The sequence below is a fragment of the Nycticebus coucang genome, chromosome 22, assembly GCF_027406575.1.
Source record: "Nycticebus coucang isolate mNycCou1 chromosome 22, mNycCou1.pri, whole genome shotgun sequence".
In the NCBI taxonomy this organism is placed as follows: domain Eukaryota; kingdom Metazoa; phylum Chordata; class Mammalia; order Primates; family Lorisidae; genus Nycticebus; species Nycticebus coucang.
Window position 1 is genome coordinate 27,299,999 of NC_069801.1, and position 25,088 is coordinate 27,325,086.

The 25,088-nt window shown below is 48.7% G+C and overlaps 1 protein-coding gene across 1 annotated transcript in view; it reads right to left on the reverse strand.

Annotated features, from left to right (window-relative positions):
• CSMD2 (CUB and Sushi multiple domains 2) overlaps positions 1-25,088 on the reverse strand; it is a 580,815-nt gene that overhangs the window by 269,435 nt on the left and 286,292 nt on the right. The window contains exons 6-7 of the mRNA XM_053576806.1: positions 15,112-15,224; positions 3,310-3,387 (exon numbers count right to left, since the gene is read on the reverse strand). Of these exons, the coding sequence (XP_053432781.1) occupies positions 3,310-3,387; positions 15,112-15,224 (191 nt within the window). The remainder of the gene's footprint in view (positions 1-3,309; positions 3,388-15,111; positions 15,225-25,088) is intronic.

The following is a 25,088-nucleotide window of genomic DNA, read 5'->3' on the forward strand; positions in this document are numbered from 1 at the left end:
CCCGGGGCTCATGGAGGACCAGGGCGTGAGGGCAGGGAGCAGGGGTTTCCAGGGCTGGGTACCTGTGAGGGTGCAGGGGGATCTCCTGGAGGGGAGAAGACAGGGAGCCCTTATTAGATTCACTGAGTCTAAAGCTCATTGCTACAGTCTGAGTCTGGTGTTGACCTTGTTCAAACCTCCAGGTAGCCCAGGCAGACCGCACCCTCCAGCGAGACATCAGAGACCCCTTTGGTTGTGTTTGGTGAATGCAAGGCCTCCTGTTAGCCTCCCTTTCTCTGACATTCCACACTGCCAGGTTAAAACTGGTCCCCCCCACTGTATGCTTGTCCCCTACCCCCATCCCCTTCTTTGCCGAGCCTCTACCTCCAAAGCTTTCAGATCTTGAACTTAACAAAGTCACCGTTCCCACCAGTCCAGACACCTTCAGGCTGGGATAATGAGATGGAATACCATCCCTCACAGCACAGCACACTCCTGCCTCCTGGGAGTCTCATGCTTCACAAGTAATGGAAAGAAGACGTCACTCTCTAGGGTACCTGGGAAAAGCTGTGAGGAATCCTGAGCTGTACTTGTTGGTTATCAACCCCCCATACAGCCTCATGGAGATCTGTTCCCACTATGGACTTCCCAGCTAAGGACCCACCTCTTGTTAGGTCCTCCCTACTCAACACTGCCCTGGAACCACATCCACCCCGATATCCCTGCCGACCACCACATGGGAACACACAGCCCCCTTGTAGCGCATGAAGAATAAATGTACAGCAGTTTCTTGCCCCCACTCCTGCCCTCTCATTCAGTAGTGACACCACCCGGGAAGCAGACCGAACAGGTGGCCGCCCGATGATGATGGGGCTGGACCAAAGAGGAGATACCATCGCAAAGGCCACCCACCAAGACACAGCCCCAACAGACAGCGCAGATCCCCCTACCTCCCTCGAAATTAGCCAGCCCCAGAGGAGGATCAGGCGCCATCCAGGAAGTCACAAACCCAGAGGGGACGCCATGCACACCTGGCCAGTTTCCTCTCCCAGGGAGCACGGAGAAGATAACAGCAGTCCCAGGAGGACCTTCCAGGTTCCCCAGGAAATAAGAAAACTTAAATCTCAGCAAACAGTTTACTGTCTGAATGACAGAGGCAAGAGGCATTTCCCCTTTCGTTTTGTAATTCCAGCCTTCACTGTTTATTCAAAACCAGCTGCTTGTATTTGTTGGTGTCTACTGAAAGAAGGGTAAGACTTATCCATCTTGGGAGGGTCACTTTGGTGAGGAAGAAGCCACAACATGCCTAGAAAGGCAATGCCTTCTACCCAAAGTGCTGGGAGGCACAGACAGGTGGCTGGCCATAATCGATAGCCAGGGGTCCATGTCCCCACGGGCTGCCTCCAAACATGGACTCCCTACTGAAGGCACATAGCGGGGTCCAGACCTCCCCTACAGTTCAGGACAGCTGTCTGCAGGGAATATGGGTAGAACACAAAGGGCCAGACACCTACAGACATGTGGCTACCTGCTTCCGAGGCCTCTTGAGTCACATACCCATCTTTTTGTGAGGAACTCTGAAGGAGACTAATATCTTTTTGGCAGAGAGAGGCATGTTTTTTTTTTTCAAAGACTGTATTCCATTAGAACAGAATTTCTTCATCTTTCTGAGAGAGTTCTGGGCATCTTTAAGCAGCTAATGAAAACCACAGACCCTCTCTCAGGCAAATTCACTGACAACATTGCATACCATTTTTCATCTAGTTTATGGACCTCTTGAAGTCCTTGGTGAAGAAGGCCACCTTAGATCCAATAGCACCCTCGAGAAGAAGGCAGGGTAGAAATCTGCATCCCCTTTCTGCCGATGTGGACAATTGGGATATACACTTGACTCCCAAACCAGAGCCATTTCCTTAAGTTTGCCTGTGGCCTCTGGACAAGCTCTAAAATTCAACCAGGCCCTCCTCAGTTCACATGGTCTCCTGGGACTACAGAAGGGAAGAGCCGGTGAGGTCCAGGCTCACGCTGGAGCCCTGGCTGCAGAGTCCTGGCTTGCCCTGGCTACCCTTGGCCATCCAGCCCATTCAGGGTGAGAGGTGACCACAGACACTGACCCCAGCTGAAAATAACCACCAGTGGCACCTTGTCTCCATTCAGAGGGCTTGAAGGACCAGAGAAAATCCCCACCTGGGCTCCGCTTGGTCCGGGCCAGAGACCAAACTGTCCCTGGCCCAGCCTTCTCCCAGCTACACAGATCAGCACGGAGCCCAGGACCGTGGCGCCGCCCTGCATGTGCCACTCCTCTAGGTGGACTGCCAGCATCTCCAGGAAAGTGAGCGCGTGGAGCCGAGACAAAAGGGAGGAGGGTGGCGGAGCAAGTGAGGCCCAAGAGAGAAGTGGGGGGAGGGCAGGGAGGGTAGAAAGAGGGGTAGAGGGGGCTGGGGGGAGAAGAGGAAGAGCAGAGGGGGAGAAGGCCTTGAGGGAGTTGGGGAGCATAACGGGGGACAAAGGGAGGAAAGGAATGGGGAAACCACAAGGTTGGTTGGTTGTATGGGGACCAAGGAAAGCTCCCCACATTCCCCCAGGAGGAAAATGGAGGGTTTCTGGAAAAGCCACCTCTGCTTTCGAGCTCACCTTGCAGGGTGCGCAGAATCTTCCCAACCCTTCCTGCGCTCTAGCCCTAATGTGTCTTAGCACGGGCTCCAATCAAGCGTATCTAAGGCCGACATTCCAGACCATTCCCCAACCTTGGGCCTCTTTTAATCAACCATACACTGGGAACAGGAACAGGTTCTCAAAGACGTTCATCCTCTCTGTGCCCAAGCAGAGCCCATGGTGCTTCCCTAGTGGCCGGAGAGCAGGCCTCGCCCCTCTTTGCCCAGCCCAGTCCAGGGATCCTCAGAGGAGGTTACTGGAAATCTTCCTCCCCACCCCATTCCCAGTCTAACCTTGGGAGGTGGAATTGGAGCCCCGAAGCCCCCAAGATCCTTGCCTAAGGTTATTGACTCCTAAAAGAGGAGCTGAAAAGACTGTCTTAGCAGGTGGAGTGATTCAAAAGGAAAAATAAAGAGAGAAATGTAGCAGTAATGGCTCCCTGGACTGCAGTTCGAATGGGAAGTGAGGGAGAAATTGGATAAGGAGGGAAATGGGAGGGGAGAAGCAGGCAGAGGACAGGCCCCAGGCTGCTCGCTGGCCACTGGGTCAGTGTGTCCATGCACAGAGCCCGCGAGGGAGGGAAGCAGGGTTGAAGGGAAGTTATCCAACATCATCTGGCTTCCCCGCGGTCACAGCGCCGGCGGGTCTGACCTTGAGCCCCGGGCAGACACTTACACACAGACGTCTTCTGGCTGTTATCTTTGCTGGGCATCAGCTTCACGCCTCGAGACTTCAGCTCAATTTGCTTCTTAACTAGAGGAAGACAAGAAGAAAAGCAGTTTGAATTGTTGTCTGTGACCAGGGATGGGAGTCCCTCTAGAACAGTGTTTTTCAACCTTTGGTATCTCTTGGCACACTTGAACTTATAAACTTCCGTGGCACACTTCAATTATGTTGATTAAAAAACCAAAAAGAGTAAGAAGAAGAATACACTTACTGTGCTTTGAACTTCTTTTGAAAATTATCTAATTAGTGATCTTTAAAAATTTTTGCAGCACTGGTTAAAAATCGCTACTCTGCAATGATCTCCTCCTTTGGTCTGGGACTGCTATGGTGGGTTGAAGCCAGGAACTCCTCCGGGCTGGGCCCTACCAAGAGTAGTATTTCAATACAGTGGGATCTCTGACATGAAGGAGAGCTGCTATCAAGGCTGGCTCTCCAGGGGAGGCGGGAAAGGTGGTCTCCCACTTTTACACCCTTTGCTGTGTGATTCTGTAGTCCCTCTTTACGGACGTGGATTGTATGTCACCATCCCTTGACTTGGGCATGTGACTTGCTTTGGTCATTAGAAATTTGGAATCCTTGACAGGTCCAAAGGCTTGAGAAATACCTGCCAGAGAAGGCGTGCCCTCTCGTATCCCTGCAATCATTGAATGACAGCATGGCTGGTCCCAAGAGAAGGAGAGGCACATGGTGGGGGGGGTCAGCCTTGCCCAGTCCAGCCTACAGCAGCCAACCTGTGCAGGCAGGAGAAACTGAGTCCTGGAGGTCTCTGGGGCATGGTATCTGGCTCGAGTGAGTACCTGAGGGACTAAATCTGCCTTTGACCCTGTCATTAAGTCCATGTCTTAGCTCTCTGGAACTTTGCCAAAACAGCACACAAAAGGGGCCAGATCTAGAATGCCACAATTCTGAAGGCCACCTCTTGGTATCCATCATCTGGCCACCCGTGCTCCTCAAAGCACTCTCCTGAGGGCTTCATCTAGTCTCTAGTTATCTGCCCAATCCCAGATTCCTGTGCCATCTTGTAGCCAGCCCCTGCCTGCTACCTTAGCCCTGTCCACACTGATGCCCATCAGTGGTGACAACAGCTCACGTGCCAGGCCCTGGGTGCTTTACAAGTTCTTTCCTTTACTCAACATACTGGACTCCTCTCTCTCACACCCACATGTGATCTACCAGCAAAGCCTTCCAAATATATCCCGCTGCGATCAGTTGTCACAACGTCCACATCTATCACCCTGGTCCAAGTCGCTGACACCTCTCCCCTCATTGCCATGGTCTCCCATCTTTCACCCTTGCCAACCTAGAGTCTGTTCTTAGCACCAGAGCAGAGGAATACTGTTAAAACAAGTCAATCCAAGCTACAGTCCTGCTCAGAGTAAAAGCCAAAGTCTTTAAAATGGCCTGCAAGGACCAACCTGCTCTCTCCTCGACCTCCCCAGTCCTATCTTTGACTTCAATCACTCCTCTCCAGCTTTGTGGGCCCCTGTTGTGCCTACAATATGCCAGGCATGCTCTGATTCAGCCTGCCAGGTCCCCAGAATGCTTCCCTGCCTCTGAGATAGCTGTGTGACTCGCTCCCTGTTGAGTTTGTGCAAACAACTGGCTCCCTCCTTGAAGAGTTCTTGCAAACAACACTTCCTCACGGAGGCCCTCTCTGATTGCTCCATTAAAATGATACCTCCGAACCCAGCTCTCTCACTTCCCTACTTATCCCCCCAATTTTCTAACACTATATCATTTACTTCCTTATTTTTGTCACCCACATTGCAATGGAAACTCCACAAAGGCAGGGATTTTTATTCATTGCTGCGTCCTCATGCCTAGAATACATGTGGTGCCTGCTGGCATTCAATACTCATTTGGTCTTTATACTACAATGACCTTGACCGGTAGTTATTAAACCTACTTGGTAGATAATAGAACGGCGGTTAAAAGTGGTTTGGGTGCCTTGCTGTAGGCCACACAGCCAGGAGGCAGCTCTGCACCCAGCTGAGCCTCAGCTTATTTCCTTGTGTCCTGTCCCAGGGGTACCGTCAATCTTCCCAAAGGGTCTGCCTCCCACCTGGAGCTCAGCCCCTGAAAACTCAGGTATTTGCTCTGGACTTGAGGGGACATGCCAATCCCCAAACCACAGCCACAGTGATCAGATGTGCAGGGGAGTGGCTCCCAGCCCCTGCTCTGCCTACCTCACAAAGTTCCCCAAGGGTTTGTCCCCTGGCAAGCCACTGTCTATGCTGAATGCCTGATAAAATTCAGTTATTACCACAGACATAGCCTCCCAACCTGCATTCGAACCCTTTTTATAAATGTACATCACTCTCCGTGTGTATCCAGCAGGAAAATTTCCAATGAACACTAGCGTGGACCCATTACCAGACAGAGGGCATTAGTGAGAAAACATGCATTATTCAAGCCTCGCTAATGTGGTCCGGCAGGGGGGATATCCCTCTGATTTGCCATCCCAAGGAGGACAGGAGCGGTGCCAGCATGGTGACAACAGCTCAAGCACTGGGACAGGGTGGGTGAGCGTTCTCTGTGACCCAGTGCAATCCACTGGAGGCCAGGCAGGGATGGCTCAGAGTACCTGGCCCAGGAGGAAGGGAGGTCAGAGCTGTCCTAGTCTCTTTGTCTCAGGATCTGGTGTCAAGGGAGGCCATTGCCATGGCAAAGCTGCTTGAATTTCCTTGCAGCTGCTGGTGCGGGTGTGTGTGTGTGAGACACAGGTGGCCGTAAGGAGAAGCATTGCTATAGGGAGCCCTCCTTTCTCTCTCCTCCAGGCTTCACGGAGGAAAATGGTCCTCCTCCTGCTCCTCTCAAGGCCCTGAAGGAATCTGATGTCCTCTCCACGCGTCCCTCCCCAGGGAGGACTGTCTGACCTGACGGGTCAGTGCTTAATGTTCACTAGACGGCTTTTAGTGTGGTGATGTCATCACACCTCCCACACTGGGACTAACTTCTGTTCTTCCTCTTTCATGTCCTGCTACTTCCCACAGGATGTAGTTTGTCAAGGTCATGAGAGCAGAATGAGAAGGAAGCCGAAAAGCAACAGAGGCTCCTTAATGTGCCTGTGAACTTTGTGACTTTTCATCCCACCGGGCTGGGTCAAGAGATCGCATCGGCCATGTGGTCTGTGACCACCACTTGGTCACCAGGATAGAGTTTCTGTCCTCATCATGTTATCCTGGGGATGTGCATTGGCTGCAGAGCTTTGGGCAAGGATCCTCATACCAATAACACAGTCTCTAAAAGATGTACATCTGGGACCAGTTGGCCAGCCCCAGGTTCTGGGGACAGGAAACCTGCAGTTGGCCCACACACTTGAGAGCTGATGAGTCATGTAACTGAGCGGCAAGATCCATGTCACCAGGGATGTTGGCATTAAAAAAAAAACTTCCAGATGCTGGGGTTTCAGTTCTTGAGCAATTCCAAGGAAGTGGTCACACGCTGACTTACATGTAGCTGATCTGTTTTTTTTTAACAGTCCACCAGGGTGGGTATGAGTGATCATGGGGTATGGAACACCATGTGAAATCAGCTGCAAAATGAGCTCATTGAAGAGCTAGTTCAACAAACCAGGGCAGACTGGGATGCAAAACATCAGAGAATGTGGGCAGGTCCCCTCAGCCCCTCCAGGCCTCCAAAGTGCACAACCAGCAGATGAGGATCCTTGCCCAAAGTCAGAAAGGAAGGTCAAACCCAGCAGATGGACAAAAGAGCAAGGAGTGGGTGGCGCCTGTAGCTCAGTGGGTAGGGCGCCAGCCACATATACCGGGGCTGGTGGGTTCGAGCCCAGCCTGGGCCAGTTAAACAACAATGACAACTCCAACAACAACAACAAAAACATAGCCAGGTATTGTCGTGGGTGCCTGTAGTCCCAGCTACTTGGGAGGCTGAGGCAAGAGAATCACTTAAACCCAAGAGTTTGAGATTACTGCGAGCTGTGACGCTCTACTAAGGGCGACATAGACTCTGTCTCAAAAAAAAAAAAAAAAAAAAGCAAGGAGCTAGAGAATCTCTTTTGTGGAACATACACTAGCCTTTTTCAACAATATCACATGAAACCACTGGTCTCTAGAGGGAATATTCTGGAACAGTCAATATAGGGAGGTAATCTGCAGCCTGGAGCGGCTGCCCACATCCATGTGTCCCTCTCCATGCATACGTGCATATCTGTGTCTATACCCAGCTCAGTCACAAGTGCACACGGCCACAAACAGCCACATACAAAATATAAGTCACACACGTATGCTATACACATTTTTTTTTCACTGCACGTGAACACAGTCAGGACTCCCAGGAGAAGAGTGCTGGCTCTAACTGGTTGATGGAAATCTTACTATGTGCATTCATCTCCTCCGAATGGTAATGACTACAGGAGACTGCCAGGCTGCTCCATTCATCCTTTATATTCTGGTTAATTACAAGACATTTCCCCGCTGTTGTAAAGGTTAGCGGGACACATGGTACACATTTAGCTAGAAGAATCTGGCAATACAAATGCCTCTCTAGTCTGCAGCATAAGTTATTGGGCCGAGCTAGCAGGAGATGAGGACCTGTTAGGGGAGGAGAGAGGAGATGGAGTCCTATCTAACCTGTGCTCTGGGAGTTCAGGAGTGGATGGAATCTGCGGCTTCTTAAAATCTCACTGGATTCAGACTGTCCTCTGTGGGAGTGAGCCCCTCCACTAACCTTGACTCCTCCCTAGATGAACATCTAGCAAAACTTCAGATGGAGTGGCTACACTGAAGATTGATGGGGAAAATGATGTGGACAGAAAGAAATAGACTCCAGACACACTGAGTAAGTGGTTGGCTTTGGTGCACTTCATCCTTGGAGTCACTGCTCCAGCTAATGAAGAGTAAAAAATTAATATAGAAATAATTAAAAGAACACTCAAAATTCTAGCAATAACCATTGCTAAGAATGCAGGTGTCGAAGGATCACTAACAGTTGAGAGAATTATGCAAAGCTCTTTAGAAGCTGGTTATGCACCGTGCTCAGAGATCTTCTGAATATGGTGGAAAAAATAACCAACTGAGGTGGTAAGAGCTGCTTTGTCAGATGCTGCAGCTCTGGTTTCTCAGTTCACCACCGCAAAATCTGGTAGCCGCTGGACGTGCTCGGGAAGAGCAGGGCCTGGGATGGCAGATGGGAGGTGGTGTTGGGGGTGGCATGTTCTAATTCCTGGAATAGTGCTTTGCCACTGTTAGTGGGTAACTAACTCACTAACAACTTCAGCGAACTCAGGTGGAGAAAATGAGTAAAGGAAAGATACTTAAGGAAATCACTGTAGCCATTGGTTTTGGGTATTTGCCTATCTGTGCAATGTTATTCTCTCTACCTGGAACATTCTTTCCTCCACTTTTCTGCTTGGTTGAGATATCCTTTAATGGAGTAGGTAACCAGGGCCTGAGTCAAATGTTACCACCTCCCCATGGCTGTCTGTACATCTCTCAGGTAAAAGTCATTGCCAACCTCAAGACATCACTCAGATTGGGGTTGAAATTCTTGTTACACTGCAACATCATGTCCTAGGCACTGCCCACACCATCTCGTGTGTCTACATCCTGGGACTGCCATAGAGCCAGGCACCCAGAAAGTTTCTAGTAACTTTCTGAATGCATGAATGACTGTTAGAAAAATGCGCACTGTAATTTTATTTCCCAGCAGAAGGAGAGGGTTACAATTAAAACTGGGGAGGTGAGGAGTGCTGTATCTTGTGTTCACTCATTGTGTAACAGGCTCACTTTTTGACTGAACTTAGCAGCTTGACTTTGTGGCCTCTGGACCTGGGCTCCCTAACCAGGCAGCCACAATCTGCAATTTGTGCAGAGCCCATAGAGGCCTGGAAATGAGGCTAGGAAGAGTTTGGCAGCTGAACAGACCAACAAGGTTAGGGCAAAAGAGAGTGTGGACCACGGGATGCCCGAGGCACTTTCATTTTGGCCTGAGAAGGCAGGTAAGTCACAAGCAAGAATCCAGCATGTTCATGTGTAAAACAAAAGCTTCAGCTGTTACTATAAAAAGCCTCAAGCATCTCAGTAAATGTAAATTGTTTTCAAATGAAAAACTTTATTCTGTAGACAAACACAGTGCAGGACTTCTAGAAGGCAGAGGAGCCAGTGGTTTTCACCACGGAGTATCTTCCAGCTTTCTGTCACCAGGGCTAACTTGACAGGAAGGGCAATGAAAGAGGTAGCGGGGCCAGGTTGGGATTTGGCTGAAGGGAGGGACGGACCAGAAGAAGATGAACAGGTCAGATTAGAGGCAAGGAGCAGGTCTCTAAGGAGGAGCCAGAGGCCCTGGATCTTTCTCTCCCACTGCACGTGTTTTGCTGCGTAACAGAAAGTCAAGGCCATGGTGGGTTATAAGGGCTGAGAGTTCCATTTCATGACACGAGTAGGACATTTTATCAAGATCTCATTCTATTTCCAATAGCCCTGTGGGGTCAATAAAAGTCCCTCTTTCCAGATGAGGACGTTAACAGTGCAGGCACTGTCCTCCCTGCCAGGGAAGGCCCTCAGCAGGTTGATTACCAGCCACTGGCTGCAGTAGGAAAGGTTCTTCCCACCAGCATCTCTCTAGACTTGGGAAAAAAACAAAAAACAACCAAGAAAGCCATTAACACCCTGAGAAGCCCTGGACACATCGCCGCCTGGAGGTGGAATCTGATTATACTCTGCCCAATGCCCCTACCAGGACTGAAAGGAACCTTAGGGTCTTTTAAAGTCCTGTCCTTGCCAAACACTTCAGCTACAGGAACTTATCATCTTAACAAACTCTTAAGTACCCACTGAACAAAATACATAGGTCAATGAGAAAGTGCTCTGGCTAAAGTGGGAGTAGACGCCTGAAGCCCCATCTCCTCAGCCTCCATCAAACCAGCTGCTGGGAGGCCCCCTTGGTCTCCAAAGAACCCATTTTGACAATCACACTTTGGGCCCTGCACTTATGTTATCTATATGGGGAACAGTGGTCTCACATCCCTATCTTGAGCCCAGAACTTTCTACTCTGAGCTTATAGACACACAGATGATCTCCTGATATCCCAAGACTACCACAGAATCAATGTCCCAAAAAATCCATCCCTCCTCTGTCTTTTCCCCAGATCACCTTCGCTAACAGCATCATTTTTTTTGGTCCACTTAAACTAGAAACCTAGGATTCATCCTTGACTCCTTCATCTCCTTGATGTCCACCCCTTCCTGCTCACCCCCCAGGAGCCCGGTGTGGTTTACTGGGAATTATCTCTGGTCTGTCTCTTCCTGTCCATCTCAACTTTTGCTTAAACTTTGGCTCCTGTGATCTGATGCCCCAAGACTCTGAACTGTCTTCCCAATTTTGATTCTAAAGCAAATATCTTTCCTAAAATGAAATTGTAACTGTGTCTTCCCTATTGTTAAAAATTTGCTGTCATCTCTCATCCATGACCTATGGGATCAAGCCCAACTTTATTAAGGCTTTTAGCAAATGGACCCATACCTCACTCTCTGGATGCAGCACTTACTACCCCTCCTGCTCGCCTTCACTTTGGGGGATAGACTTGCCTCTCCGTTTGCAAACTTTTTCTGCAGAGGGCCTGGTAGTAAATCTATTAGGTCTGTGGGCCACCAGTGTCCTTTGCAAACTGACCCAGTCTGCCCCGAGTAGCAGTAAAGCAGCCAGAGATTACGTGTACACAAATGAGCATAACTGTGTCCCCATAAACTTCTAGTTACAGACACTGAAATTTGAATTGCAAACAATTTTTATGTGTCATGAAGTATTATTCTTTCCATTTTTTTCTTCAACCATAAAGACGTAAAACCCATTCTTTGCTGGAGGGTGATTCAAAAACAGGTGGAGAACTGGATTTGGCCTATGACTCTTGCTTCAGACACATGGTGAATTTGTGGTCCCTGAGATTGAGCAGTTTCACAGTTTCCTGCCTTTGCTTTATCTGGAATGCTTCTTTCTATTGTCAGTAGCAATCTTTTTGAGACCCATATTTAAGTCACTGCCTTTTTTTTGGCTTTCTTTAAGTCCCTTTGGCAAACCTAACTGCCCTTTTATCTCTAGCCCCAGAACTCTTAAGCAGGCCTCAATTATATAGCTCTTATGCTGTACAGAAGTTATAGATTTATGTCTGTGCCTCTCTTTAACCTGTTCTCCTTAAGAGCAGAGAGCGGCCTAGTGGTGTTCATCTTTCTCTGCTGTCACACCAAAAATGCTTATTAAATTGAACACAAGAGCCCACCTGCCCCCAGCCTGTTTAGGCAGAGCTCAACTAGATCTCAGATCTTCCAATGCCCTGTGTTAAAATTATTAAAATTGTGTCTGGCCATGAACACCCCTAAATTCTGATCGGATTGAAACAAGAATGGAATATGCTATGTTGTGAGTTATCCTTTATTTTAAATTTACTTTTTGTTTCCCTGGTGAAAAAGTGTCCATCAGTACAATTAGAGATTGGTAATCGTTAGTTCTGATAAGTCATAAATCACTCGAGACTCTAACGCCATACAGCTGAGTGTAGGGGAAACTGATCCCATGTTGGTGATTCTTCCCTGACCCTTCCAGTTCATTCCTCAGACTCCTCTGCCCTGCTCTGGGCCTCAGGGGACTGAACTCTCTGTACTGCTAGAGGGCAAGAGAGCCTGATGGTGATGCCAGTCAGCATCTCGGGCACAGTGCAGGACAGAGCAGGGCCTCTGTTCCCTAGCCCCAGCTTCCTGATGGGAAATGCAGCAGATGGTGGGAGGTGGGGGGAAGAAGATACTGATACCCTGGTCCCTTCCTCCTGCACTTTGGGGTGGCAACAACGTTTCAGGCCTGCCAAGTGGCCCCACTTCCATGGCTCCAGCTCTTGCCACCCCTTTCCCTGGCCTCTTCATGTGCCGAGGGGTGTTAAAGGCCATCCTGCTGTTCAGTCCCTGAGGACCTCATCATCCCCGTGGCTTCATTTAACCTAGCTCTCACCTCTTCACCAAGCCCTCTTCAGTTAAAGGCATGAGGTTTACCTTCTGTCTCCTACTGGCTCCCTGACTGAGATCTCTCTGCCACTGTTGGGACTGTGTTTGTAACATCAAAGCTGAGATTGGTCTTTAGTGGTTCCAACTTTTCATTCCTTTAGAGTAATGGTTCTCAACCAGGAGTGCTTTTGCACGTGAGGACATTTGGCCATGTCTGGAGACTTTCCTGGTCGTCATGACTGTGTGTGTAAGGGGGGAGCACCAGTGGCCACTGGTCCTTGTATTCCCCTCCTCCTGCACTGCATCTGGGCAGAGGACAAGGGTGCTGCTGACCATCCTACAATGCATGGAACAGTCCCCGCAACAGAATGATCCAGAGTGACTATTACGTCCATAGCACTGAGGCTAAGAAAACTTGCTTTGTTGAGTCACCAACTGGGTTCCTAAATAATCATTGTGTATCCTGCACTATGTACCCTCAGTCTGCAAATCCTGGAAAGAGAAGGTCTCAGGGGAGAACTATTTACTGACACAATCACAGTAATTAAGTGTGCCAGATCCTAATTAACGCTGCTGGAGTTCAAATTCTAACTCCAGCATGCTATTGATGAGACCTTGAGCTAGCTCGGTACCATTCCTGTGACTGTCTTTCCTCATCTGTAAAATGGGACTCATAACAGTCCTTATTTTATACAATTGCTGTTAGAATTGAAAACTGCCAAGTGCCCCCAATCTACAAAACCCTCCTTAAAAACTGGCATACAGTAACATGCAAAACTCCATTCTAGACTGTGCCAAGGGGGCTGGAGAGAAGAGATAGGGCTTAGGCACATCAAACAGTGTTTTTAAGATTGTGCATTATTCCCTGCTACGACTTGCAAAATTAATGTAGAGGTTGCAACTAGAGTTAAAAGATGAAAAAGAAAATTTCAGGGTACATCACACTTAGTAAGAGTAAATACTGTTTGGCGACATTTTTGTTTAGTTCTATAGATGTATGTGTGTCCTGGGTTGTGATTAATGGTTTTCCTACAGTGGTGTGAGATTAACAAAACAAAGTTGAAAAGCTACTGGTTAAAAACAGGACAGGGAATATACCCAGGGCCCCATAAAAGAGGCTCTGTGCATATGCAGAATACCCAGAGGCCTGTGAATGAATTTGAGCTTCACCCCTTATAGGCTGTGTGACTTGGGGCTAGTTATGCAACCACTTTAAGCCTTGGCTTCCTCACCTGGAAAGAAGGAGCATAAAAACATAAACAACACCGCACTGTGGGGAAGATGAAATGGGGCAGTGCACATCTGGTACCCTGGCACAGGGACTGGTGGGCACAGGCAGGCAATCCACATGTGATGTACAGACTGTCTGGTGTGGGTTCTTGTTGTCCATTGTCTGGCATCAAACCTTAACCAATTACTATGACATATGAGCCCCTAGTAACTTAAGACATTAGAAGCACCTAGTACTTATTAAATCAGATACCATTATAACATCTGTCTTTGCTTTTCTATTGTGGAAAACAGCAGAAAGCTTCAGACAGCTGTTCCACTCACACAGAGGCCCAGCCTCAGCACCGGACAAATGTCTCCAGGAAAGCTCTGGGGGCCAGGCTTTGTTACGCTAGTGGATCAAGTTTGTTTCTTGTTTACCTTTTAGATACCGCAAATATGTTCTGCTACCAGGGCTAAAAAATTGAGGCCATTCATAAAAGGTTTTGATTTTGAAGGTAATGCTTTTGCTGCCAGGGCTGATTTTATTCTAATTTCTAGCCAGAAAGCTTGGCCCCAGGGGCCTCGTGAAGAAGGCTCCCCTGTGCCCTAAGCCACTCTCAGGGTGAACTAGCAGACACTTGGCCTCTGAGGCCCAGGGCTATGTGTAGGGCCTTATTAATATACTGAGTAGGGGTGCAGTATAAGTTTGCTGGCACATTAAAACCAGCATCCATTTGAGAGTGGTAATAGTTAAAGACTTAATGAGGATGTTATGAGTCCAACCCTTGCTGTTTAGCCCTATAAATTTTGAATACTTCAAATAAACTCGATGTTGAAAAGGAATGTCCTCACCCACTCTCTTCCATTGCTGGAATTCTGGGTCTCTTCCGTTTGCAGAGAGCTCTCCCTTCTGGATAAACCCATACCTCTTTATAGGAAATCCCTTATCACTGCAGCAGAAATCTGCTTACTGGTGATTTCCACCTGCCATTCCTGGTCTGATCTCTTGCCACTAGGCAGCTCTTTGCAGATTTGAGTTTCAAAGCTACCATACTCCCTAAAGAGATTTTGCCTGTGTCTGTATTATACTTGTATTCTAGATAAAATGAAAGGAAGTGAAAATGTGGGCTGCTCTCCCACTTTACCCCGAGGTAGGCTAAAGGCTGGTGGTTAAGAGGGTAGGCTCTGGACTCAAAAGGCAGGCGTTCAGATGGCTTTAGAAAACGGGCTTAATTTCTCCCAGCCTTGGCTTCCTTGTGCATAAAGTGGGGTGGTGACATTTTCCTTACAGGATTTAATGAGGTACTCGCTAAGCGGCTAGCACTGTGCCTGGCTCTTGGTGGGCACTCAGTATTAACTATTAAGATTATTAGCCTGACCTGAGTGGGGTAGCTCAGGCTACACAATTCCAGAAATGTCACTCCCTGGGGCAAAAGGCCACAGGGCAGATGCAGAGGTACAGATCGGCAGGCTTCTGTCTGCCGGTAAGAACAGACAGCAGAGGCAAGGATGCCCGGAAGCCACACTGGACCTGGTTATGGGGATGGAATGAGTCCCCTGGGTGTCATCGTGCCAGGGGACTGCCTACCTTGGTACTGGGCACTGAAGCCGCGCTGCCGGTGGTTGCCGTCCGACGTGAAGTGCAGCCGTAGCCAGTTCTTGCTGCTGATGACGGGGGCTGGGAGGCTGGCTCCTGTGAACCTGTGAGGACAGGAAGCAGGTGGGGTCAGAGATGGGAGCTGGCAGGGCAGGGGCATGGGCACCCAGGATTTGCCCCACTTCCTTTTCGTGCTAGGGCCTCCATCCAGGGCTGGAGCAGGAAAGGAAGGCTGTGTCGCCCCAGCCCTTCCAAAAGCTTGGACGTGAGCAGCTTGACTGGTTCCTCCAGGGCTTCATCCCACAGCTGGCTGTCCCTGAGACGCTGAGACCAGGGGACTGATCCTTCAGACGCGTAGTGTGGTGAGGTGAACTGCCTCCTGCTTGCGTCTCCTAAGCTGTCCCTCTTTTTTCTTTTGCCTTTTCTACCTGGAATATACCCGCCTCCCCAGCCCTTTCTCCTGCATATTCATGTCACTGGAGACAACTTTGGGAGGCCCCTCAAACCGTGTTTTTTACCTATAGGTAAACTTGCGCAGCACACTTAAATTATGTTGATCAGAAAGAAAAGAGTAAAAAAATAAATAAATAAAAGGACATACTTACTGTGCTTTGAACTCCTTTTGAAAATAATTTAATTAATGATCTTTAAAAATTTTCGCGGCATCCCCCAAATCCTCTCATAGCACACCAGGGTGCTGCGGCATACTGATTAAAAATCATTGCCCTCAAACCATCCTTACCATCACATTCCCAGGAAAGCCAACAGATCTGGGTTCAGATCCAGGCTTCACCAGTGTGACTCCTGAAATCCTTACCTAACCTTTTTAAGAATGAGAATAACACTGGCCCTAAGAGTTTGTAAGAGTACGCCAGAACCCTCAGGGGCCAAGAACCTAGCTCAGTATTGGGCACATACTGGGCTCAATAAACAGAATTTTCTTTTCCTTCCTCTGTGATGCCACAGTGTTTTATTCAAATGGGAAGTCCTTTATCTAGGTGTGTATCTCCCTAAGATAACTCCTCAATGGGGCAGTGTAGTCCAGTGGTGAAGAAGCTTGGACTCTGGAGGAATCGCTGTGTAATCTTAGAAAAATTACCTAAACCCCGTTGGGAGGAACCTTTCCCTCCCCACCCACTGAAACAAAGAACACAAAGGACCTAGTCAGCCCCACCCCTGAAGAAATTTGCAACAAAGGACCCTAACCCACCAAATCCCTTCAGCAAGCTGTGGAATTTGCTCACTCCCTATGGCCCCATTAAAAAGTGGCTCAGTGAATGGGGTGCCGACCCATATACTGAGAGTGGTGGGCTCGAACCTGCCCTGGGCAAACTGCAACAAAAAATAGCCGGGCGTTGTGGCGGGCACCTGTGGTTCCAGCTAGTGGGGAGGCTGAGGCAAGAGAATCACCTAAGCCCAGGAGCTGGAGGTTGCTGTGAGCTGTGATGGCACAGCACTCTACCAAGGGCAATAAAGTGAGACTCTGTCTCTACAATAAAAAAAAAAAAAAAAAAGCGTCTCTAGCTGCCCCCAGGTGCAGACACCATCATTATCCTGCTGGGGAGGTCCACATCCCTTTTCGATAAACCTGACCTAAACTTCTCCCTTCCAGATCTCCTCTCTGGGTGCCACAGCTCCCACCTTTCAACCCTCAGTGACCTTATTTAAAAAATAGGGGTAACAGACCTTTCCCTCTAAGGGTTGCAAGGATTAAATGAGATAATACGTAACAAGACCTTAGCAGGGTCCCTGGGCACAGCAAGCTCTTGTAATGGCAACTGTTATTTTATGATTCATCCTAGTTCCCAGAGCTTATCACAATGCTTGGTACAAAGTAGGCATGTCAGGGTTCCAGCGGAAAACAGGTGGCACAGTCCTATAAGAATAATTCCAGGAACTCGACGAATGACTCTAACAAAGGTAAGGGCGAGCTATGGGAAGACCATCGGGGAAAGGAAATATCTGGGGGCTGGTAATAACTTATTTCACTCCCAACCCTGGAGTGGGGAGAAGAGGGAATGGTTATCTCTAAGTAGAGAGCTACTTTCAGTGGGGCTGTGAAAAATCTGTACAAATTCCACCAGAAAAGAGCAGGGAATGAATATACAGAACTCACTCTCTTCCTTCCCCTCCTCTAGTCTCCTGTTGATGCTTCTGTTGATCTAGCCCAATTGGAAGCCAGAGGGCAAGGGAGCAGCATACTGACGCAGTCCACAGGTAAGCCTCCTCTGCTGTGGGGGGGGGGGAGGCAAGGAAAAGGAACTGGAGGGCAAACGGAAGAGCTCCAGCACAGTGGGTCTTCATAAATATGTATGAAGCAAAAGAACTAACCGAGGAGCTTCACCCCCCCCGCAAAACTGAATTCTTACTATAATGAAAATGCTGACACACACCAAACTTCAGGAATATAGCCCATATTTGCTATGGTAAGAACTATAATAGAAACCAATTACTGTGTTTCACCAGATCCCATTTAAAATAGTTTATTACAGACTGAGTCATTTAAGTTTTGCAAGGAGTCACAAACTGTATTGTGGGTTCTTTTTTTTCCTCTAGGCCAAATTCAATTCTATCTCAATGACAAATCGTGGAGGCTATTTACATAAGGGACCTTGAAATAGGGAGAACTTACCTGAATAAATCATGACCAAAGGCTCCTTATTACAAAATGGAATAAGGGGAGGGTGTCGAGGTCTCCAGAGCAGAGTGAGATTAATGATGCAGATGATCTCAGGAAGTCAGGGAGACTTCCCAGCCATGAGCTCAGGGTAGGAATGATTGCTTTAATCTCAGTTTGGATAGCCTGGAGAAGTCCTAAGGAACATCTCCCACCTCCCATTTCTCCCACACCTTTGCCCACTCCCAGGAATCCTATGATGGTTAATTTCCAAGGCTTGTTAATTTCCACGGGCCCTGTATCACCGGAGCGTCTTTTCTCTGTTCAGCCCCTGCCTCCCTTGGGCATAAATGTTTGAACATTTGCGAATTTTCTTGGTGTCTATCAAAGAACTGGGGGCTTACGTGGCAGAATCATCATATCAAACTCTGCTTCTGAGATAGTGTCAGGCCTTGCTCAAAACCTTCCAAGAAGGTTCCCAAGAAAAGGAGCAAACCACCAATACTTGCAACACTGTGGATGGCTCTCCTAAGCGTCCCACTGAGCCATTAACAGGGTATATATACTGTGGGCACGTACTGTGTGATTCCATTCACATGAAACTCCGGAAAAAACCAACCAACCGTTAGTGAGAGAAATCAGATTAGTGACTGCTGGAGCTGAGGATGAGAGGCAAAGGTTGGGGGACTGTCTGGCTGGAAAAGCATAAAGGGCACCCTCGAGGGTGATGGAAATGTTCTACAGTTTGAATGAGATGTTGATTATATGGGCTACACACATGTGTCAAAGCTCCAAAGAACTGTACACTTAAAATGGGTAATTTTATTTTTGTGTAAATTATACCACAATCGAGTTAATTAAAAACAAATCAAAATAAAACAAACCTTGGCTCCAGTCCTCAGACTAAAAGACTTTACAAGGGCCTACAAGGCTGTAGCAAAGCCTGTGCGCCTTCACCTCTCCTGCCTGCTTCTCTCCTCACCTCTCTGTTCTTCATCTCCAGCCGCTTGGGTCTCCGGGCTGTTCAAAGCTGGCCAGGCCCGCTCCCATTTCTGGGTCTTCACACTGCCTCTTCTCTCGGGACTCCCCCGGCTCAGCCAAACCTTTGATCCAATGTCACCCTCTCAGTGAAGCCTTCCTGGTTTCCCCCCTTCCTGCCTTCTTACCATGAGAGCACACACACACGTGTACACATGCACGCACACACACATACACACAGCACTCACATACATGCTCCGTTCTCCAGAAAGAAGGCTTACGTGTACTGGACTGCACACTGCCTTTTGCACTGACTCTCTTTCCCACTGCACCACTGGGCTGCACAGAGAGGTAAAGGAACTTGCTCACAGTCACACAGCTATTAAGTGGGATTCAAATTCAGGCCATCCCTTTCAGAGCCCATGTAGTCAGCCTCTGCGTTAAGCTGGCCTGTACATGCAAACGTGAAGGAAGACAGCAGAACAGTCTCGGCCGAGTTCCATTCTGTTCCTGCTCTGCCCCTCCTTCCTCCCCCCCATCCTCTTTAATTTTGCTCCCTCTTAGAATCATAATTAAAGGAGAGAAACATAAAGAGAGATCCTCCCCTTCAAACCTTTCTGTCCACATTAACTTCACTATGGGGGGCCTGGGGAATTCCAAGTTCACCCAGGAAATTGCTATTGCAGTACAACATAAAATGTATTTAAGCAATTACGCTCAATTTTTTTTTTCTTTTTGGTAAATTGACTTCCGTTAAATGGGGCTTCATTAATGGAATCTGGCTTGGGGAGAATAAAGAAAAAAAAATAATTCCCTTTAATGCAAGTTGATTATAGAAAAAGTGGCTTTGAGTTCCTCTGCAGAAAGCTCTGAGCCCTTCTCTTGGCAATAGGAGGGCTCAGAGCGGGGCTGGTAGACAGTATTGCTTCTTAAGAAGCTTCTTGTGTGCTGATGATGTTGAGGAGCTGGGTGACATCCCCTGTAAGATGATAACAGGGAGTGCGAGGATTTGCTCCTCCTAGGGGGAGACGCATTAGGAGATGTTGGTTTAAATCCCAGCATCCCTGAAAATTGACATCTTCAGGAGAACATTCATTCACACACTCACCACGCATATATTTGTACAAGGCACTATGCTTGACAATGAAGACCACTCCCCCTGCAGTTCCCTAGATATGGGAAGTCCCTGCAAAGCCCGGCATCTCTATGATTTAGCCGCAACGTCCCCTTCTCTGTGCAGCCCCCACTCCTCCTTCTGCATCAATAGCATCTGGCTTCTGTGTTCCCAGAACACCTCCTGTGGGCATTATCTCGTGACCAAGTTCTGTGGACAGCCTGGGTCTGATTCAGGGCTGAAGAACTTCCGCATCCCAGGACCAGGCCTAAACCATTCCTCCACCTCCAAGGCTGGCCTAGGAGCACGAACTATAGGAGGTGTTCACCTATCCCCATTCCCAAGCCCTCTTTCCTTCCCATCTGCCATGTGCTTGCCTCCCAGAAGGATGGAGAGGACGCCATGATGCAAACAGGGAAACCCTTCTGGAAAGGTAATGGTGGCCAAATGGCCCAAAGGCCCTTGTTGGAGGCTAATTCGGCTCCCCTGCCAGCCTAAGCTACCTTTCATCCCTGAATCTCGATTTGTTGACTCAGGCTTCACACCCAACCTCATCACAAATGCCTTCCATAATCAATTTCCCTTTAGCTAAGATAAATCCTTTCCCCAGACAACCCCATGATGTTATACATTTCCGGGAACTGGGTGAATGCTGGGATGAATGCAAGGCTCTTTCGGACGACTGGCCTCCCAGTCTCCAGCCTTATCTTTGATGGCTTGCTTTCCTGGCAGTGCCTGCCCACCCCAGTTGCACAGGAAGCTCCAAGCCAATTCCCAACCACCTACCATGTGTTTGGGGTTGGTTACCATGCTCTGAGCAGCCCGAAGCTCCCCCATCATACCTGCTCCCTTGTGCACCTCCTTGCCTAATCCTCACTACCCTCCCAGTCACCCAATCCACGTAGCATCCTCATCACCCCCTCCTTTTCCTCATGTCCAAGTGAGGCCCCCTCGTGACCTCATTATTTTTCACATGGATTGCAGAAACAGTCTTCTGATTTGCCCTCTGCCTCCACTCCATCGTCTATACTTTGTGGGGAGATCTGATCACGTCCCTGCCTTGCTCGAAGGCCCAGGAGTGAAGGGTGAGCCCACTGGCTCCTGAATCAAGTCCAAACATTTTAATGTACAACATTGACTTTTTAATGTACAGGATTTTAAATGTAAAACGCGACTACTTCTGTCTTTTGCTTTGACTGTCTCTCCACCTAGAAGGCAAGCTCCATAAGAGCCTGGATGGAATCTCCGTTGTCTCAGCCTCTCCAGCAGCACAGCACAGTGCCTGGCACACAGAACAAATCGGTTCCGTGGGACAGGGGTTGGCAAACTGTGGCTTGCTGCCTGTTGTTGTAAATACGGTTTTACCGGATCACCACCAGGCCTATTCATTCATTTACATATTGTCTGTGGCTGCTTCCAAATTACAACAACAGAGTTGAGTAGTTGTGCCAGAGACTATGGCTTGCAAAGCCAAAAATATTTATTTTCTGTCTCTTCACAGAAAAAAGTTTGCTGACCCCAACGATAGAAGCTTCACAGATGACGGAGTCGGCTGGTTAATTAAAATTTAATTTCTAAGTAGGGAATCATAAAAGGATATCTATGTAGCTTAAACACTGCTTTATAATGTACAATACTTAAATGTACATTTATTGTCAATTAGTTTAGCGCAGGACCAAGGCCTTTCCTCTGACCGTGGACTTGTCCCTCACAGTGTAAATTTTATGTTAACCACAGCTGTAATGCATCATTCACCATTTCTAGTTTTGCTAGAGATCATCCAGCTAGAAAAGGTTTACTGAAAACCTTACGTGGCAGGCACCGGAGGGGCTGCATCCCATTCTCCCGACCCCCTCATCACTTACCCAGTGGGGTGCAGCTGTCTCGTTCACTCACACCTAACATTTAGCAAGCAATTCTTTATAGAGACTCTCCTTCATGGACTCATTCCAAAGCATTCAATTTCGTTTCCATAGATGCAACTATACTTCCTTTCACACTCATATTTCATCAGTTTATGTGATGTTTAATTTAAATCACATAATTACAATAACAAGTGTGACTGGCACAGAGAGAGTTGGCAACAAACCCAATTGCGTCTCAGAAAGTACAAGACCCAGCTGGTGGGAGCAGAAGTGCACCGGAGGGATGGCGGGGATGGCCCGGTGGCCGCAGATGCTCAGGGTGCCACGGGACCGGGCAGACTGAGCGCAGGGGTGTGCCAGGTAATGCACAAGCTGCTTTGGTGGAGATTGGTTACGAATACTTTTATTATACGTGCTTTGTGAATGAGTAAATAAAGGAATAAACAAACACCAGTCACTTGCTGTATATTCCCTCTGCTATCAGGAGTGTGAGAACCGGGTAATCTTAAAACCTTAGATTTGAGAACTGCAAAGGTCTTCTAGGTCTAACGCCTAGCTACGTATGAATCCCAGCCACGGCCTTCTTCACAAATGGCCAGTTTTCAAAACGATCTGTTTTGAATGTTTCCAACAATCAAGAACTCAGCGCTTGGCCAAATTCTCCCTGCCAGTCTTGATCCATGATCCGTCCCTTCTCTTTTTCCAGTTACTTCTCACCCGTCCTGCAGCTGCATCAGTTCTGTCTCCAGGAAACCTTTGCTGCCAAGTCTGGTTTGCTTCTCCTGTGTGCCCTCCTAACACCCTGCACTTTCTCTCCCACCGTCCTTGCCTCACCAGGCCTTGCTCAGACATCTGCCTCACCCAGTGGTCTGTGAGCTGCTTCCTTCCTGTTCACGGTTCTTCCCTCGGGACCTTGCAGAGTGCCTGACACAAGGAAACGGCTCAGTGACTATTTCTGAATGGAAGAAGGGACGACTGATTGAAGGAGTGAACAGATGAGACCCTGCTGGGGAAGGCAAAGGAAGAGGCAGCAAACCGGTGAGCCAGGGGACAATGTGGAGGACCTTGAACTCCAAGCTGCCTTCATCTGGGCTTGCTGGGGCACTGCCCACTCCCATGAGAAAGACATGCTTCCTCAACTTGGCTGTGCTCCCTTTCACATACCAGCTGCCAGTGCCTTCCTGGGGGACTCTTCTCATGGTGACCTATCCCCAAGACAGCAGCAGTGGGGTCTAATAATCAATGTGGGCAAATGTTCCTCTTCCCCAGAAGCAACTCAATAAACTCAGCAAAATTATCAGAGCTCTTTCCTGCTCAGCTAATTGTTAGCTCCAGGGAACCCACACAAACCACATCAGGTAAATGTTTTTCCTCCTGATGCCTGGCTCTCTGGAGGACATGTGTCTGTGCTTGGGAGTGCCGAGGGACAGGGCTCCCAGCTGTGTTTGCTTTTGGGATGAGTGCTTTATCACCAATATCCTGGGTCGTACACGTTGGGTGGTGGCACGTTAAGGAGGTCTGGGGGAGGTGTGGGGTGTCAGTTTCCTTTCATTCCTTGCTCAGCTACTCAGCTGGCAGCATTGATGGGTGAGCTGTTTCTTGCCTTCTATGGAGACAATGTGCCCATGATGCTGAAATGATGGAACGGGGTTGTGGCTGAAGATGGGAACTGACGCCAGGTGCCACACTGTAGGGCAAGGCCATTGTGGTGGATGCCCTGCAACCTTTCTGAATTGCCCATCTCCCTCCTTCTCTGCCTTCAGCTCTAAAGCAGGCAGTTCTAATCTCTTCTGAGTACTAGAAGCTTTTGAAGACCAGTCTCCCTCCCTGAAACCTCAGCTCCTGAAAGGGGCAGCCTTGTGCAATCACTGTAGCAACAGCTGATTGCATGGAGGTGGCCATGTGACCTAAGCTGGGCAAATCAGCTGTTGGCACTTCTCTCAGGAAGATGGAGCCCTATGGCCCCTGTTTTAAAGTTGAGGTTGGCAGAGAGGAGTGCTGAGCACTCATTGTGATGAAGAGAAGGCCTCGCAGACTTGGCTCTCCCTGGGTGTCCAGCATCATATCTTTGCCTCTGCTGCCGTGTCCCCTCCCTACCTGCCTCATTCTCATACGATGTCTTGCACCTTGTATGTTCGTCCTCCTCCAGTTTCTGCTCCAGTCTGACCAGCTCCTGGGCCCTTACATGGCTGTCCCTTTCCCCAGCCCAAGTCTCTGATATTAAAGGTTACAGATCTGGGGTGCTAGCCCGCCGCCATCAGATGTGGCCCAGGACGGGGCCCAAGCTTGAAGAGCCTGGTGACTACAGCACACTCACACTCTATTTGACCTACCTCCTCTTCCTGGCTCAGGTATCTGCCTAAGTGGAGATGCCACCTGTCTGATTCATTCCCTGTCTTGTTCCCCATAGAGGCAATAGGTTTAAGGTTAAAGGTTAAGGGCCAGGCCCCTGGTACCTGAGAGTCCGCATTTGAATTGAAGCTCCATAGTACCTCACACTGTTGTGTGACCATGAGCATGTGGCATTGATTCTCTGAGCCTCAGTTTCCTCATCTATGCAATGGGATTCCTCTGCATAGCCATGCTTGGGTAGAGTGTGTCTAAGACTGTGCCTGACACCCAGTGGGTGCCTCACAGCTTAGGTCAGAGCAGAGGAGTGGGATATTATCAGTGCCTTGACCCCAACGTTCCAGAGGAGGCAGGATGAGGCAGACCCCAGAGCAGCTTGGCCTAGATGGCTTAGTAGAGAGCCATTCAGGAGCACGTGACCTGCCACGTGACCACCATTCTGTGTCTGAGCATCGGTGCTCCCTGATCCCTCAAGAGGCAGCCAGGCAGCTCTGCCTGAGACCTGCAGCTCCGAAGCCTGGCTGAATGAGTGAGCCTCCTGGCAGCTGGAGAATGGGTGGGCTAGACATCTCTCACACACTAAGACCAGTGAACAAGTTGTCCTAGAGTCCTCTGGAGCTGGATTCGTATCCTGCCTCCACCGTCTGTTGACCATGTGATCTTGGGGAGGTGGCTTCACCTATTTGAATCCCCCTTTCCCCAGTTTATATCTCATACAATGACTGTGAGGATTAAAAATGATACAGTGACGCTCACAAAGTCCCACTAAGGCCTCCAGTCATGCTATATGGTCATGTTTCTGGGTAGCGAGGGAGACTCCTGGGCAAAGAGACCAGTGTTTACTGAGCAGAACACAATTTGGGGTAGTCAGCAGCATGTAGGCCCTAGAAGAGCAGGGCCTGGGTTCAAGTCTCAGCTCTAAACTTATTAGCTGCTTACTTTGCACAAGTAACTGACATATTTGGGGGCCTCAGTTTCCCCATCTATTTAATAAGGATGACAATAGCACCCACTTCGTAGAGTCCTTAGGAGGTTTAGGTGGGAT